At 39.8% G+C, this 18,281-nt stretch overlaps 1 protein-coding gene and 1 non-coding gene across 4 annotated transcripts in view; one reads left to right on the top strand and one right to left on the bottom strand.

Moving 5' to 3' along the window:
• Positions 1-18,281, top strand: part of NR2E1 (nuclear receptor subfamily 2 group E member 1) — a 116,218-nt gene that overhangs the window by 330 nt on the left and 97,607 nt on the right. The window contains exon 2 of one of the 3 annotated variants that reach the window (XM_070376510.1): positions 127-5,139. The exons of 1 other annotated variant lie outside the window; for it this stretch is intronic. In XM_070376510.1, the coding sequence (XP_070232611.1) occupies positions 4,527-5,126 (600 nt within the window). In that variant the 5' untranslated portion in view covers positions 127-4,526 and the 3' untranslated portion in view covers positions 5,127-5,139. Of the gene's footprint in view, positions 1-113; positions 5,140-18,281 lie in introns of those variants that run through there. One more of the 3 variants, XM_070376509.1, reaches the window with a different exon arrangement.
• TRNAL-CAA (transfer RNA leucine (anticodon CAA)) lies at positions 11,229-11,310 on the bottom strand. The gene has a single exon. It is a non-coding gene; the product is annotated as a tRNA-Leu (tRNA).

Below are 18,281 nucleotides of genomic sequence, written 5' to 3'. Positions count from 1 at the left end.
AATTTTTCCCCTCAAGATATTTGGAAAGAGTAATAACGTCTCTTGGTTGTTTTTGATTGTGGAGCCTAGTGGCTTACAAACTTGTTCTTGTTTTTAACTCTAAACTGTGTCAGCTCTGTCCGATAGACTTCCCGAAGTGATGGAAAGATTCTACATCTGCGCTAATACGGTAGCCACTAGCCTGCTTGTGACTGTTGAGCACTCGTACTGTAGCGACCGCGACCCGGGAACTGAATTTTTAACCGTACTGAATTTGAATGTGAATAGCCCTGTCTGGCGAGCGGTGCCATGTTGGACAGCGCCCGTCTACGTTTTCTCACTATGTAGCCTGGTCCTGGGATGGCTACTGTCCATGTTTCCTTGCGACTGAAGGGGTCCCTGGGGTGCAGCACAAACCTGTATCCAGTACAAAAAGTTGGAAAATCCTGACCAAACCGCTCAAGTTCCTCTCCAGTTTCTGGCAAGCCCGAGGCAATCTTTGGGGACACTCTGAAAAGTGTCCGGATACCACTACTGGGCTGCGTAAAGAATTTAGCTAATGACCTAGGAAACGGTTTTCTGACAAGTATCTAATAAATGTGGTAGAAAAATTATTTCCTGGCTGTTTTGTGTCATCCTGCTTTTGTTTTTGCCTTGAGAATTGCGGAGCTCCTTCATTTTATGGTGTTATTTTCTGTTTCTGAGAGTTGTTAAACTTTTTAGCCAATCTGATTATTGTTCTGTGTTCCTAATGGGAAAGGGTCTATAATTTTTTTAATGCCCCTTTAATTTATCCTTTTACTAATAAAAACAATATTGCAGGTAATCATATCTATACAAGGTTGATATACATTTAAGATAAATTTCTAGCAGTAGACTTGCTGGGCCAGAGAGTATGTGCATTTACGATGTTGTTGATTGTGCTATATTTCTTTCCATGGAGGTTTAATAATTTATTCACAAGGATTCCTAAAGAGCTCTTGAGTGGTAATTCTAATATATAGAAAGACCTAAAAGTTATATGATGACCTTTGAGAACATTAGGACAGCTTATTTTCCTGGCGTGGCTAATGTCCAGGCTTCCTTAGGGCTGAAGGGGTTCCTGGGAATGCAGCACAAACCTGCATTCAACGCAAACACCTGGAAAATCCTGGACAAACCATTCAATCTCAAACTTCCGTTCCTGGAACAATGTCATCCTAAAGCCATTAGATCAAGTAGAGTAAAGTAGACATCTATGGTTTGTCCGGTGGGGATGTCAGAAATCCAGAGAGGGATATTGGAGCACAGGTAAGAAGAGGAAGACATGGTGAGGGTGGGGGAATCCTGATGCAGGGTATTGGATCCTGAGTTGGGTAAGAAAGGCTTCCATGTAAGGGAAGGTACAGCAGTGACTGGGATTTTGCTTACCCTCAGAAGGATTGATCAAATAGGTAAATATATTAAGGATAATGGGAGTCTGGTTTCTTATTGTCCAAGAAGGGAGTTACAAACAGGAAAAGGGAGAAAACAAATAGGAAGGGAGAATGAACTCTGTACTGTTGGAATGGGTCAGTAGCTTAGTCGTGTCTGACTCTTTGCAACCCCATGGACTCCACATGAGGCTCCACGGCCCATGGGATTCTCCGAGCAAGAATACTAGAATGGGTTGCCATTTCCTTCTCCAGTGTTGGAATAGAATTAGCAATATCAGTGGTTGCAATTCATAGAGATATAGAAATAGATTGTGGCTTCTAAATGTCATTCTCTACAAAAAGGAATCAAGAATTCTTACAGAAATAGCTGATTCTACCACTGGGGCAGGAAGAGCATAAGTTTAGCCTGGATCATCTTTTTGTACTAGAAAGTAAGGAAGTGCTGGAAGAATGATGGGAACATGTCAAGAACACACAGAGGACTCCCCTCGTGGTCCAGTAGCTAAGGATCTGACTTACAATATAGGAGACATGGGTTCCATCCCTGGTCAGGGAACTAAGATCCCACATGCCATAGGGCAACCAAGCCTGCATGCTACAACTAGAGAGAATCCATGTACGAAAGCAAAAACCCCACGTGCCACAACTAATACCCAACACAACCAAATAAATAAATACTTTTTTAAAAAAGAACACATGGAAACCAGTTTATATCTGGGACAATTTGAGGATCAAAATAATGATGGTTAATGGGTCGTAAACCATTGAATAAAGCAGGAAACCATGAGCCTATAGTGATATATTTAAATAAATGAATAAGGTGAATGTTTCATGGGGATTAAAGTATTTACATATTTTCAAAATCACCTGCTTAACACATATTGATTATAAATGGGAAAATATGAGTAACTTTACAGTGGCGAAGTCTGTCAGTTTCCACATTAATCAAATGATCAACATGAACATCATCATAATGGAACAAATAGAAACTGTAATGCCACCTGATAGAATGCAGTTAGCAGAACACAGCACCAGTTCTATTATACTCCTACCAAAGATGCATAAACTTATTCTAATCGTGAGAAAATATCATATGAATCAAGTTAAGGTCCATTCTGCAAAATATCTAGCCTGTAATCTCTAGTGTTATGAGTCAAGAAAAGATTGAGGAATTGCACCTGACATGAAAGACATTGTCTGGACAACTAGTGAAATTTGAATGTGATCTGAAAATTAGATGGTAGTAATGTACAATGTTAATTTCCTGATTTTGATAGTTGTATTGTGATTATGCAAGAAAATGTTTTTGTTTGTATAAAATACACAGAAAAGCATTCAGGGGTGATAGAACATCAAGTCAGCAACTTACTTTTTTTTTTGAGGTTATAGCTGATTTTAAATACTGTGTTAGTTTCAAATATACAACAAAGTGATTCAGTCATATATTTATATTTTCAGATTATTTTCCATTATAGGTTATTATAAACTATTAAATATTGTTCCTGTGTTATATAGTAAATCCTTGTTGCTTACCTATTTTATATAAAGTAGTGTGTATCTGTTAATCCCATACTTCTAATTTATCCCTCTCCCCCCTCCCTTTCCCCATTGGTAACCATAAGTTTGTTTTCTATGCATTGGTAACCATAAGTTTGTTTTCTATGCCTGTGAATCTGTTTATGCTTTGTATATACATTCATTTGTATTATTTTTTAGATTCCACATATAAGTGATATCATATAATATTTGTCTTCTTCTCTCTGACTTACTTCACATAGTATGATGTTCTCTAGGTCTATCCATATTGCTGCAGATGGCAATATTTCATTCTTTTTATGGCTGAGTAGAATTCCATTGTATATATCTTCTTTAGCCATTCATCTGTCAATGGACACTTAGGTTGCTTCCATGTCTTTGGCTGTTGTAAGTAGTCACTATTGTAATTAGTGCTGCTGTGAACATTGGGATGAGTATACCTTTTCAAATTAGAGTTTTTCATCTTTTCCAGATATATGCCCAGGAGTGAGATTGCTGGATCATATAGTAGCTCTGTTTTCAGTTTTTATAAGGAACTTCCAGACTGTTTTTCATAATGGCTGTGCCAATTTAAATTCCCACCAACAGTGTAGGAGAATTCTCTTTTCTCTACACCCTCTCCAGTATTTGTCATTTGTAGATTTTTTTTATGATAGCCATTCTGACTGGTGTGAGGTGATATCTCATTGTCATTTTGATTCAGCAACTTACTTTCAGTTGGTTCTGGAAAGAAATGATTTGTACTGTGCTTCCAACATTTTTGTAAGCTTGAAATTGTTTCAAAATCTAAAAATACATTGTAAAAAAATTAGGGTACAGCAATGCAATAAAATTCTGTGCATTTGAAACCTTAGGTACCCAATGTGGAATAATTGCCAATATAAATGGAAAAAAAATGTCAGGAAAAAGAATTTTTAATGCTCCTGTATTCATATACAGAGACTGTCTCCAGAAGAATACATAAAATGTGGTCACTTTGATAGAATAGGAATTGAATTGAATATTTTGGGAAGAGGCTAGAACAGGCTATTCATTGTAAAGTTTATTACTTTAAAATTTTTGTTCCATGTAAATATTCTTACTCAAAAAATTAATAAAAATGAAAAGATAGTTTCTTAATTTGTCGGGTATCAATGGGTTCAGGGCATTTGTGAATCCTACCATGTGTGTATATCTTTCCGAGTAGAATGTTACAACTTTCATCATAGTTTTTTTTGAATAGGGGTCTGTGATCCAAAAGATTAATAACCATAGATTTGAAATAAACCCAAGGGACTTACCTGGTGATCCAGTGGTCAAAAATCCACTTTCCAATGCAGGGGATGTGGGTTCAACCCCTGGTCGAGGAACTAAGATCTCAAATGCCACAGGGTAAGTAAGCCCATATCCCACAACTACTGAGCCCAAGTGCTACAACTAGAGAGAAGCTCACATGCCACAACAAAGAGCCAGTGCACCACAACTAAGATCCAGCACAGCCAAACATAAATATTAAAAAGAAAATAAATTCAGACTCGCGCTGCAGCCCCCGCCTCCAGTGCGCAACTCTCCAACCCACGTGAACCTCCCCTCCAACCACTGCTGCCACCCTTCAGAATGGCCAACAGGGGACCTGCGTATGGCCTGAGCCAGGAGGTACAGCAGAAGATTGATAAACAATACGATGCAGACCTGGAGCAAATCCTGATCCAGTGGATCACCACCCAGTGCCGCAAGCATGTGAGCCGGCCTCAGCCTGGGTGCACGAACTTCCAGAACTGGCTCAAGGATGGCACGGTGCTGTGTGAGCTCATTAATGGACTGTACCCCGAGGGGCAGGCCCCAGTGAAGAAGATCCAGGCCTCCACCACAGCCTTCAAGCAGATGGGGCAGATCTCCCAGTTCCTGCAAGCAGCCGAGCGCTACGGCATCAACACCAATGACATCTCCCAGACTGTGGACCTCTGGGAAGGAAAGAATATGGCCTGTGTGCAGCGGACACTGATGAATCTGGGCAGGCTAGTGGTAGCATGGGACGATGGGCTCTTCTCTGGGGATCCTAACTGGTTTACCAAGAAATCCAAGGAGAACCCTCGGTACTTCCCGGACAACCAACTGCAGGAGGGCAAGAATTTGATTGGCTTACAGATGGGGACCAACCACGGGGCTTCTCAGGCAGGCTTGACCGACTATGCGATGCCACGCCAGATCCTCTGATCTGCTCTGCAGCCCTGCCCCTGCCTTCCATGAATGGTTAATATATATGTTAGTTTGTTTTTTAGCACTGACATTTCCTGAGAGCCCCTGGGAGCTCTCACACTCCCTTCTGCCAGGGTGGGGGCCTGGTTTGTCTCCTCCAGGGGTGCCCGATGGTGGCCTCCCCTTTGTGCTGACTAATACATTCCCTTCTCCAAACCCACAAAACTGGACCAACTGGCCTCTTTTTCCCTGGGACCAAAATTGTAGGGGGGGGTCTCAAGCCACCATACCTCTTCTCTTTTCTCTGGCCTCTTCCCTCTGAGCCCTATGCCCTAATCCATTCCTTAGCTGGAAATCAAGGATGCTGCCTGATGGCCTTCTCCTCCAAGTATGCCTTACCCACAGCTGTGGCTGCAGGGAATTAATTTATAGGGAGGGGCCTGTGGCAGCCACCACCCCAGCCCCAGATGGACTGCACTCACCACCCTTTGGAGGCAGCCTGCCCTGGCAGAGGCCCCCAGGCTTCTCATTTTCCATTCCTTTCTGTGGCTAAGGGGTGAGGATGAGGGGGCCTGGGAGGGAACGCTGCTCTCCATGGGCTGGGGCTTGAAGAATCTTGAGTTTGCTGATTTAAATACAGAATCTTTGTCTTAAAAATAAATAAATAAATGCAAATGAAATTCCTTCCTGCAAGTTTAAGAATTAAATTAATTTTGCTTTTATCTCACATATCTTAGAATATGTGACACAGACAATAAAGCAAAACAAAAAAAGTAGTTTATTGTGGTAGGTGCTAGAATAAACAAAGATCACTAGAACACTACTGTGCTCTCAAAAAATAGAACATAAAACCAAATTGTGTATAGTAAAGTTAAATATTAAAGGAGGTAATGTGGAGATGTTTTAGGAGCATTAAGTACTGAACTAACTGTGCCTAGGGATCTGGAGAAGAGTCAGAAACCTTTTCAAAGAGGAGGCAGTTTTTGAGTGGGGCTTTATAGAATAAGTAGGAATTCACCCAGTGGCAGCTCTAGAATGTCTCTGTTGGAGGAGTGAGTGGCAGCCATCTAGACAGAAGGAAAAATTGGAGAATTTGTCTTAAAGTTGTATTTGCATGGCAAGCACACTATTTTTATTTAGAACTCATGTTTATTAGGGTTACTGATGAAGATTATGAGGATAGTGCTAAAAGCAATCTGCCTACTTGCTAAAAAGCTCAAGTTTTATCCTTGTAGGCAATGGGGAACCTTTAAAAGATTTAATCAAGACAATCATATAGGCATTTTATGAAAAGAACACTCACAGAAGTGGATTTTTTTTTTTTTTTGCAGTACCAAGTCTAAAGCATAATTAAAGTAACTACAGTAAAGACCTAAAGGAGGTTGAGGTGGAAGTGGAAAAGAAGAGGGGTTAGATTAAAGAGATAGTTATGATAGAGAAGAACAAGAATTGATGGTTATGTAGATAGATATGGCATGTGAAACAGTGATGACTCTCAGGTTACAAATTTAGTTAATTGGGCAAATGGTGGTACTGTGGACAGGAATGGAATAGAAATATTGGACAAGTGGAATACATTTGGACTGGAATAGAAACAATGAAATCAACTGGAATTGCCAGCTCAGGATGCCTCTGATAGAGATACCCAGTGTGCGTGTGTGCTTAGCCACTTAGCTGTGTCTGACTCTTTGTAACCCTTTGGACTGTAGCCTGCCAGGCTCCTCAGTCCATGGGATTTTCAGGCAAGAATACTTGACTGGGTTGCCATTTCCTTCTCCAGGAGATCTTCCTGACCCAGGGATTGAACCTGTATCTCCTGTGTCTCCTGCATTGCAGGTGGATTCTTTACCTACTACTGAGCCTTTGGGGAAGCCCTTAGAGATACCCGGGAGCATTTTAAATAACAGATCTGGTGTATAGTAGAGTGGCCAGGTTTAGAGATTTAGAATTGGGAATCATTGTGGTAGTTGAGTCCCTGGGAATAAAATAAGTCAATCAGAGATTGAGATACTGATTAATTAATGATTGTTGAAGAAGATTATTTTCATAGATTATATACATAGTAGCACTTGAATATCAGAATAATATCAAGAAAAGGTCTTGGTTCTGAGTGTAAACCTAAAGACTGAAGCAATGCTATGCCCTAAATATAGGCCCTTTGCATCTTTCACCTACATTAGTGCAATGGCGAAGGACAGAGACCAAATAAAAAAGGCAAGAAACCCAGAGAAGAAGAGAAATTGACTTTAGCACCATCCCAGTTTCCTCTAGTAAGTTAAAAATGTGAATCAAAACTATCTGAGACGTTTCAAAAAATTGTTTTCATGGAAATTTTTTAAGAAAATTTACCCAAAGTTTGGAAGTAAAGCAAAATAGTCAGTATGCTGGGGCACTGTTCAACAGGCCCAAGCAAGGATTACTTAATTTTCAAGTCTAGGAGAATGAACCTGTCTTTGACTCTTTACTATTTAATTAAAGCTCAGACACTTAAGTTACACATTAATGTGTAGATTTCTCTCTGCTAGAAAAGATAATCCCAAAGATTATGATATGATTACTCCGAGGGACATTAGCATGTTGTGCATCTAACCTGGCAACATAATTCTAATATTCCTTCTTTTTATTATTGGTTTTATTCATTTTAAGAAACATTAATGAGCTAATAAAGGTTTGACACATTATTCTATATTTGCATGAGAGATGTTTTTCTGTTTTTGAAAATTGTATTTTGACAGTTCTTTCCTTCAAAACATGTGGAATGGGGGGAAGTGCCGGGGGCGAGGAACTAAAGATATAAACCAAGAAGATATTCAAATAACCAGTCTCCCTGCTAACACTCTTTCTTCCTTATGGTCTCTCACCATAACAGGCAAAGTGATCCTTTGAAAGTTTATGTTGGGTTATGTCATCCTTTATACTTTGATCCCACCAGTGGCTACACATTTCATTCAGTGTTAAAGAAAATCTACATGATCTGCCACTCCCAATAGCATACTCTTTCCCCAACTGGCTTTATTCTTTTCCATAGCACTTAATACTATACAAAAATCCTATATATTTGTTTATTTCCTATCTCCTTTCATTGGAATTTTTTTAATTGGAGAATAATTACTTTACAAAATTGGGTTGGTTTCTGCTGTACAACAGTGCAAATCAGCCATGTGCTGAGCTGTAGTACAGCTGTACCTATGAGCATAGCCTGCAAAGCTCCTCTGTCCATGGGATTATCCAGGCAAGAATACTGAAGTGCATTGCCATGCCCTCCTCCAGGGGATCTTCCTGACCCAGGAGTTGAGCCTGCATCTCCTGAGTCTCCTGCACTGCAGGTAGATTCTTCCCACTGAGCCACCTGGGAAGCCATAAATATGTATGCATGTATGTATGTGTGTGCATGTGTGTGTGTGTGTATATATATATATTCCCTCCCTCTTGAGCCTCCCTCCCACCCCCATCCCTCCCCACTAAGTCATCATAGAGCACTTGGGTGGGCTCCTTGATCCACAGGATTTTTGTTGTTCCACTACTCTCTCTCTAGTACTTAGAAGAATGCTTGACAGTTAATAGATGTTCAATAAATATTTATTGAAAGATGATTTTGTTTGGAGACGGTGGAGTATCAAAAGCTCAAGGCTTAAAAAGAAGGTGAAATAATTGCTTTAGATAGTGAGAAAGTGAACATATTAAGTAAGTGTGACAAAATTACCAGGCAATATTGAATGCCAATTTGAGATGTGTGGACACAATTTTAAGGTCTGAACAGTTGGCTTAATTATATGTTCTCTTCAGCAATGGTCAGCTGTTCAGGTGAAAGCATAGAGTAGCATAAAGGTTGAGTTTATGCTGGAGCATTGCTTAAACCAGTATGATGAAAGGAGAGAACATACCACCTTATACATCCCCTCACCTGACCCAGTTTCCCATTGGTTGCACCTTTTCCCAGTTGCACCTTCCCAGATCATTCCACTGGGTTATCTGGAAGTTGCAGTCTATTGTGCATAATCTCCCTTTCCCTTGATATTTTTTCTTCCTCTTTGCCCTAAAAAATCCTGGCTATCCTTTGATGACTTCATTTCCACTATGTTTCATGACCTCAAAGGTTTCATGATGCTTCCTCAAGAGTAGCCCTACGTTGAGGATAAGTGAAGGTCAGGCAGCATTCCAATCTCCAAGCAGAGCATTTTACTTTGATCTACTTTATACATCTGAATTCCACATAACATTTTAAAAAAATGTTCTACTAGAGGAAAAAATAGTTTGGAAACTACTATTTTATTACATTTTTTGCAGTGGCCTACTGTCTGCTATGTTTCTCCATCCTTCCTCTTTCTAAATTTATACTTGTCCTATTCCACCACCATGTATTGGTAGATGAAGGAAGATAAGTTAGCTTTTTAGTTCATACATCCCTGGACACAGAAGAGCCACATTTAAACCTCCTTTAGAGACTACCACATTATCACCCAAAGAAATGAGTCTAGACTCAAACAAAGAGTCTAGACTTTGAGCTTTATACAATGACAAGATGGGCCTCTTGAGTTGTTTCCCTTGTGGGGGGAATGAGTGTGTTTTGCCTGCAAGGAGAGTCAACCAGTTATTTACGTGAGCTGTGGTAGTCATTAATATCCTTCACTAAATATTTTCAGTTTTTTCCCTGTGCACATAAGATTGAACTTTGCTGTGCCCTTGAAGTTTGCCCTGACCTGAAGTTAGGTTAGCTATTTGACTGAATTTAGCCATTAAAGTGAGAGCAAGAATGACAAGTGGAAGCTTTAGAGACGAGTATATGATTTACCAGGGGCCCCACCCGCCTGCCATCACAATGACTAACACTTTCCTAAATGATGGAAAATTCTGTTGATCTGAGTAAGAAAGCATGGAACAGAAACCCTAGCTGACTGACTTGTGATGGACATGCAGCTTAAACAAGAAATAAACCTTTTTTATAAGCTACTAAGATTTAAGGATTGTTTGTTACCCCAGCAAAACCTGGTCACTTTAATACATATTTATTTGCTGATTTCCTCCCTGCTATTTTCTTTGGTTCTGTCTCTTTGGATGTCCTTTTGTTTGGATGTTAGACCTTATCATGGAAATTGCTCAACTTCCTTCAATATCCATTCTCTTCTTCCTCTTAATAACTCTCTCCTGACTGCAGAGGCAGAACTACATTCCCCCAGCCTATCTCATAACTAGATGTGAACAAAAGTGATACATGTACATTACGAGTTATATATTTAATTTGTGACCTTCATTGACCTCCTTCCTGCTGGTTAGAGAATGTTAACTGAAACAGCAGGCCTGGATATAGGGATGGATATGGATGCAACATGTTTAGTATGACAGAGCCAGCTGATTCATAAAGCAGAGACATCTACCTACCCTAGGCTACAGAGAAATAAACTGCTATTTAAGCCACTAAATTTTGGAGTCTCTTTGTTGTAGCAACTTAAGCTGCTTCCTAATATAGTCCCCTTAGGCTTTTACTTACATTTTCTTATCTTCTATGTCCTCTCCTATTTTTTAATTTCTGTGTCTTTTTACCCTATTTCCAGAGATTTCACTAACTTTGTTTTCCAGTGCTTCTACTAAGTTTTTAATTTATGCTGCTGCTGCTAAGTCACTTCAATCATGTCCGACTCTGTGTGACCCCATAGACGGCAGCCCACAAGGCTCCCCCGTCCCTGGGATTCTCCAGGCAAGAACACTGGAGTGGGTTGCCATTTCCTTCTCCAATGCATGAATGTGAAAAGTGAAAGTGAAGTCGCTCAGTCTTGTCCGACCCTCAGCAATCCCATGGACTGCAGCCTACCAGGCTCCTCCATCCATGGGGTTTTCCAGGCAAGAGTACTGGAGTGGGGTGCCATTGCCTTCTCCGTTAATTTATGCTACTACATTTTTAATTTCCAGTAGTTCTTTTTTTGTAGATGCTATATGCGCTTTTTAAAGTTTTCTTCTTTCTCGTAGCCTATTTCCTCCAAGCTGCTAGTTTCTTCATTTTTCTTTGGATTTCTGGTGAACTCTGGCTCTCTCTGCTTATATGTAAGAGAAAGGCACTACAAAGCTAAATGAAAGTTCATGGATAGAGCTGTGTAACTGTGGCTATCACTATATGAACAGAGATGCTGTGAGCAGGATTTGAACCTGCATGGGGATACCCCATTGGATTTTGAGTCTAACATCTTAACCACTCAGTCATCACAGCTCCAGTGGTAGTTTATCTTCCTCTACTGGGGAAATTGGCAATGTCTAGAGACATTTTTGGTTGCACAACAGTGGTAGAAATGCTGCTGGTCTCTAGTGTGTAGAGACCAGGAATGCTACTAAACGTAATGTGCAAATGGTCACCCAAAACAAAGAACCGAAAACATAAATATTTTAGATCTTTTATCTTGGGCAGATCATACTATTCAAAAAGACTCTGCCAATATACTATCTGGCTGCCAGTATTCTGAGATTCCAACAGTGGAAAAAGATTGTCAGCCTTTGCATTCTGTTAGTAAACCTTTATTTAATTACCCTATTTTTAGCAAAATTCTCCTTCCCTCAAATATGCTTGTGCTTCTTGTGCCTTCCTCTGTTTCACTTTTTCCAGAGATCAGAACTTCAGGGGTATTCTGCTGAAATCAGGGTGAGACAGAGTTGTAGGGAGGGTGGAAAGAAGAGAAGAGAAAGGCAAGGGAGAAAGGGAAAGGTATCCCAACTGAATGCAAAGTTCCAGAAAATAGCAAGAAGAGAAGCCCTTCTTTGAACAGTTCAAAGAAATAGAGGAAAACAATATAACGGGAAAGACTAGAGATCTCTTCAAGAAAACTGGAGATATCAAAGGAACATTTCATGCAAGGAGGTGCACAAAAAAGGTTCATAAGTAAGGACCTAACAGAAGCAGAGGAGATTAGGAAGAGGTGGCAAGAATATACAGAACTATACAAAAAAGATCATAATGACTGGGATAGTCACGATGGTGTGGTCACTCAGCTAGAGCCAGACAACTGAAGTGTGAGGTCAAGTGGGCCTTAGGAAGCATTACTATAAACAAAGCTAGTAGAGGTGGTGGAATTCCAGCTGAGCTATTTAAAATTCTAAAAGATGATCCCGTTAAAGTGCTGCACTCAATATGTCAGCAAATTTGGAAAACTCAGCTATGGCCATAGGACTGGAAACAGTTAATTTTTATTTCATTCCCAAAAAAGGCAATGCCAAAGAATGTTCAGACTACCATACATTTGCACTCATTTCACGTGCTAGCAGGGTTATGCTCAAAATCCTTCAAGCTAAGCTTTAGCAGTATGTGAACCAAAAACTTCCAGACATTCAAGCTGGATTTTAAAGAGGCAGAGGAACCAGAGATCAAATTGCCAACCTATTTTGGATCATGAAGAAAGCAAGGGAGTTCCAGAAAAACATCTATTTCTGCTTCACTGACAATGCTAAAACCTTTGACTGTGTGGATAACAACAAACTGGAAAATTCCTGAAGAGATGGAAATACCAGACCACCTTACCTGTCTCCTGAGAAACTTATATGCAGGTCAAGAAGCAACAGTTAAAACCGGGTATGGAACAATAGATTGGTTCAAAATTGGGAAAGCAGTACATCAAGGCTGTATGTTGTCATCCTGCTTATTTAACTTCTATGCAGAGTACATCATGTGAAATGCTAGGCTGGATGAATCCCAAGCTGGAATCAAGATTGCCAGGAGAAATATCAACAACCTCAGATATGCAAATGGTACCACTCTAATGGTGGAAAGTGAAGAGGAATTAAAGAGCGTCTTGATGAAGGTGAAAGAGGAGAGTGAAAAAGCTGGCTTGAAACTCAAAGGTCAAAAAACTAAGTTCATGGCATCTGGTCCCATCACTTCATAGAAAATAGATGAGGGAAAAGTGGAAACAATGACAGATTTTATTTTCCTAGGCTCCAAGATCACTGTGGACCAGTGACTGCAGCCATGAAATTTTAAAAAAAGACTCACTCCTTGGAAGGAAAACCATAACAAATCTAGACAGCGTATTAAAAAGCAGAGACATCACTTTGCTGACAAAGCTCCAAATAGTCAAAGCTGTGGTTTTTCCAGTAGTCTTGTCCAGAGGTGAGTGTTACAATAACGAAGACTGAGCACCAAAGAATTGATGCTTTCAAATTCTGTACTGGAGAAGACTCTTGAGAGTCCCTTGGATAGCAGGAAGATCAAACCAGTCAATCCTAAAGGAAATCAACCCTGAATATTCATTGGAAAGACTGATGCCGAAGTGAAGCTCCAGTCCTTTGGCCACCTGATGCAAAGAGCTGACTCATTGGAAAACACCTTGATCCTAGGAAAGATGGAAGGCAAAAAGAGAAAGGGGCAGCAGAGGATGAGATAATTAGATAGCATCACTGACTCAGTGGACATGAATTTGAGCAAACTTCGGGAGATAGTGAAGGACAGAGGAGCCTGGTGTACTACATATAGTGCATGGGGTCACAAACAGTTGGACACAACTTAGCAACTGAACAACAGCAGCATTGTAAACAAACTTTCAGGTAATCATCTTTTTAGCTCCTCCACCTACATTTTCAGAGGTACCTGAGGTCCCCCATTTCTTGGGTTGTTTGAGAGTTCTAAAATGTAATATTCTTGCTTTTTCTCCCCTACTGCAGGCTTAGGATTCAGTTTTCCTGGTTCTGCTGTCAGTTGTCATTAGTCCATCTGCTTTCCAGCTTCCAGGATTCTTACTTTGTTTTCTTCCCTCCTGTTCTCTATGTCTTTATGTGTCTTTAAAAAAGGGGGATGGGGGGACTTCCCTGGTGTTCAGTGGTAAACAGTCTGCCTGCAAATGCAAAAGACACAGGTAGATCCTTTGTCTCAGAAGATTCCACATGCTACAGGGCAACTAAACCTGTGCAGTAGTGACTTACTAGCAAAATTTTTCCTTCCTGTCCACGAAACTCTGTGCTTTGCTAGCCTAGAGGTGTTAGTTCCAAAAGGTAGAATGTTTCCACCAGGCGACACAACAGGTGACAGCACAATAATTCCATTTAACTGGAAGTTAAGGCTGCTGCCTGGCCAAATTAGGCTCCGCGATGCATCTTAATCAGTAAGCACAGAAGGAAATTTCTGTGTTGACTGGGGTGATTGATCCTGACTACCAGGGGAAAACTGCACTATTGCTTCACATGAAGGTAAGGAAGAGTATGTCTGAAATACAGGAGGTCCCTTAGTATCACCATACCCTGTGATTAAGGCCAGTGGAAAACTAAAACAACCCAATCCATTCAGGACTACTAATACCCCAGGCCCTTCAGGAATAAAGATTTGGGTCACTCCACCAGGTAAAGAACCATAATCAGCTGAAGTGCTTGCTGAAGACAAAAGGAATACAGAATTGGCAGTGGAAGTAGGCAGTTATAAATACCAGCTATGATCAAAAAGCTAGTTATAGAAATGAGGATGTAATTGTCATGAGTATTCTTCCTTATTTTGTTACAAGTATGTGTTTATGTATCTTAAATATCTTTGTTTTCTTCCCTCTCTTATTCCTTTATCATATAAAATATTTGGTTTTATATCATAGAATTTATTATTAATTTTACATCATACAGTTTAAGTTATGTGAAATCAAAGAACAGAATAAACACCATTCCAGGATATTACCTTCTCTTCTGCAGATGTGGTTAGTATGTTTCTGTCCATATACAGGATAGTTGTATCATCATAGGTAGAATTATGACATTATTGTCTTTATTTAGATATTAAACTTGTTTTAAGGAGAGGCACATGGGTGCCAAGTTTACAAGGGGTGGATGTGTGATGGTTAATTTTATGTGTCAGCTTAACTGGGCCATTGGGTGTTCAGCATTTAGTCAAATTATTCAGGGTGGTCTGTGAGGATGTATTGAGGTAAGCCAACATTTGAATGAGTACCCTGAGTAAAGCAGATTGCTCTGCCTAATGTGAGTAACCTTATCCAATCAAGCAGAGACCTAAATAGAATAAAAAGGTTGAGTAAGAGGGAACTCATCCTACCTGACTGCTTTGAGCCAAGACATTGACTTTTTTCCCTGTCTTTGGACTTGAACTGAAACATTAGCACTTTTTGGGTCTTGAGTCTGTCAGCTTTTAAACTGAAACTTATACCATTGGCTCTCCTGGTTCTTAGGCCTTCAGACTCAGACTATACCTATATATCAGTTCTAGATCTCCAGCTTTCCCACTGCAGATCTTAGAAACTCTCAGCCTCCAAAATCATGTGAGGTAATTCCTCATAATAAATACCCCTCCCTCCCCATGTATATCTGTATCTACATATCTATATTGTATCTCCTATTGGTTCCATTCCTTTGGAGAATCCTAACTCATATAGATGGAGAAGGCAATGGCACCCTACTCCAGTACTCTTGCCTGGAAAATCCCATGGACAGAGGAGCCTGGAAGGCTGCAGTCCATGGGGTCGCTAAGGGTCGGACACGACTGAGCGACTTCACTTTCACTTTTCACTTTCATGCATTGGAGAGGGAAATGGCAGCACACTCCAATGTTCTTGCCTGGAGAATCCCAGGGATGGGGGAGCCTGGTGGGCTGCCATCTATGGGGTCGCACAGAGTCATACGTGACTGAAGCGACTTAGCAGCAGCAGCAGCAGCAACTAATATAGATACCTTAATTATAAATAGAAAGATGATTGTACCATTTAAAAAATCTTGTTAATTATTCAATTCTTATTAATAACCATATACTATAGATTTTATGTATCTCTTAACAGTTTCAAAGTATATTTTATTATTTATTGTTTACTATCCATTAAGTTTCCTGGGATAAGTAGATTGCTAGAGAAATCAATAAGATATATTTCTAAACAATATGCCTTTTTAAATATAAAAATTTAAATATTCTTTGTAAGTTAAGTCATATTCACCATGTATGTGACAATAGAAGCAGGAGGAAGCAAATGTTACAAACAAGGTAAAATTATGAATATGTGTGTCTCAGAGAAGTGGATGTTGTTCAGTTTACCTATGGCCTCATTTGAAGCTAGTACCACTTGTTATTATCCCTTACTTGAAGACCTGGCCAATGTTAAATGGTTTGCTTTCCCTCTTTTGTAAACTGTTTTATTTTCCTTCCAATTCTAATTCTGCCCAATTGCTCTATTGAAGTGAAGTCCTTTAATCTCCCCTGTTCTGATTGATATTTTAATTATTCAGTTATTTCCAGCTGCGTCCACCTCAACTTTGTTTGAAGAACAGGGAGCTATGCTTTCTGTATTTGAGTAATAAAACTAGGGACTAGGTCATTTTTTTTCCTCCCAAAAATTAGAGAAAGAAATTATCCACCAAGAAAAACTGTCCCATTTTTTCTGAGTACCATAAAGGAGATAGTGGCCTATCTGTTCCCTTTTGTTAGTCTAGTAACATTTTAAAGAGTATAACAATTATTTAAAACAATTACTTGGTTTTACAGCAAATCAATCAGTCAATCAATCAATCAATCTTGGACTTGTCACATGTGAACTAAGATCTCATTTTGACTTTCCTGGATACCTAGATTGTATTCCTAGGTCTTCAGAGACAGAGATTCTCTGTGCATTTGAGAATAACTACTGGCTGATATGATAGAGGCAATAATGTGACGTGGGACTTGCCAGTAGGCTTCCATCAAGATAGCCTGTCTGTTGGATCTCTTGATTTCAACAAACAAAAACCAACACAATCAACTTAAGCAAAAAGTAGAAAATATAAGGATGAAACCAAGGCCATGTCTCAGGATGGGACTGAAACTGTGCACCAGACACTCTCTTTGTTCTACTTTGTGTCTCTTTACCCCAGTGTTCATGGTAGAAAAAATGGCTGAACAAACTCCAGTTTTTATATCTCATACATTAAAGATTTCAACCTAGACAAAGACCAGATCTTTTACACCCAATTTCAAGTTTTCTAAGGATGAATCTGTTCAGCCCAAACTTACAGCCAGGACAAAAATTGGGGGTCATAATTCATACCCATGGCTGCCTGGAGGCTATCCTGTTACCATGTAGATGAGAGCAACTTCCCTAAAAGTCTGCAGAGAAGGGAGGCTGGATGACAGACTTAACAGGTATCTACTGCAAGGCCCTCCCTCATAGAAAACTGATCTTAAACAGTAGCCTACTGGAGTCCATGTTGTGGAAAAGGAAGTGGATAGAATTAAGATAGGTTAGGTAAAATGAATTTTGAGGCAACTGGGCTTTTGGGGATCACTTTAATATTTATCATAAGTATGTTTTTAAAAATATATAGCTCATTATTTGAACAATTCTTATACAAAGAGATTTAATTAACTGTAGCAAATTTGTTCCTGGATCTTGAGCCATATTCAAATTCAAATGTATGTTAATTATCCAGGTCAGCTTTTCAGGGGTTCAACTCAATTGTCATAGAGCCTGAAATGACCATAATGTACAAGCAGTGACTCAACTGTTTGTATCCCGTGAACCAGTGGGTTCCAGTCTAAGATCCCTGGACATCTAGGAGTCCATAAGGGAAGAATTGAAGGTCCATAAGCTTTTTGCAGTATTTCATATAGTTGAAAGGAAGTCACTGAGGGTCCAGTGGTAAAGAATCCATTTTCCAGTGCAGGGGACGTGAGTTTGATCGCTGGCAGGGGAACTAATAGTCTACATGCCAGGGGCAACTAAGCCCACGCACCACAACTACTGAGCCGGAATGCCACAACTACAGAAGCCTGCACAACACAATGAAGACCCAGTGGGGTAGAAAAAAAAGTCAAATTTCTCTGTTTTATAATGGAATTATATCAAGTCAGGGCAGCAAGTCTGTTTTACAGTGCTGATCTGAAGCTCTGGTTTAATGCACAGATACTGACATCCATATTGATATATACACATACAGTGACTGGTTAAATAAATTCTGGGTCCACTTCCCATGGACTATCAGGGAAGTCCCAGAAATTTGAGTCAGGTAAGTATATGATTTCCTTTCAACTTTATGAGCTGCAAAAAGCTTGTGGATCTTCAGTTCTTCCCTTATGGGCTCCTAGATGTCCAGGGATTTCAGGCTGGAACCCACCTATTTATAGGATAAAAACAACTGAGTCACTGCTTGTCCATTATGGTCACTTCAGGCACTATGATAATTGGAGAGATGTGATTTTAATACATGTTTATATGGCTGCTATTATTCTGTTTATACGGGCTT

The sequence above is a fragment of the Bos mutus genome, chromosome 9 (genome assembly GCF_027580195.1).
Source record: "Bos mutus isolate GX-2022 chromosome 9, NWIPB_WYAK_1.1, whole genome shotgun sequence".
NCBI classification, from domain to species: Eukaryota; Metazoa; Chordata; class Mammalia; order Artiodactyla; family Bovidae; genus Bos; species Bos mutus.
This window is presented reverse-complemented; position numbering and strand designations above follow the sequence as displayed.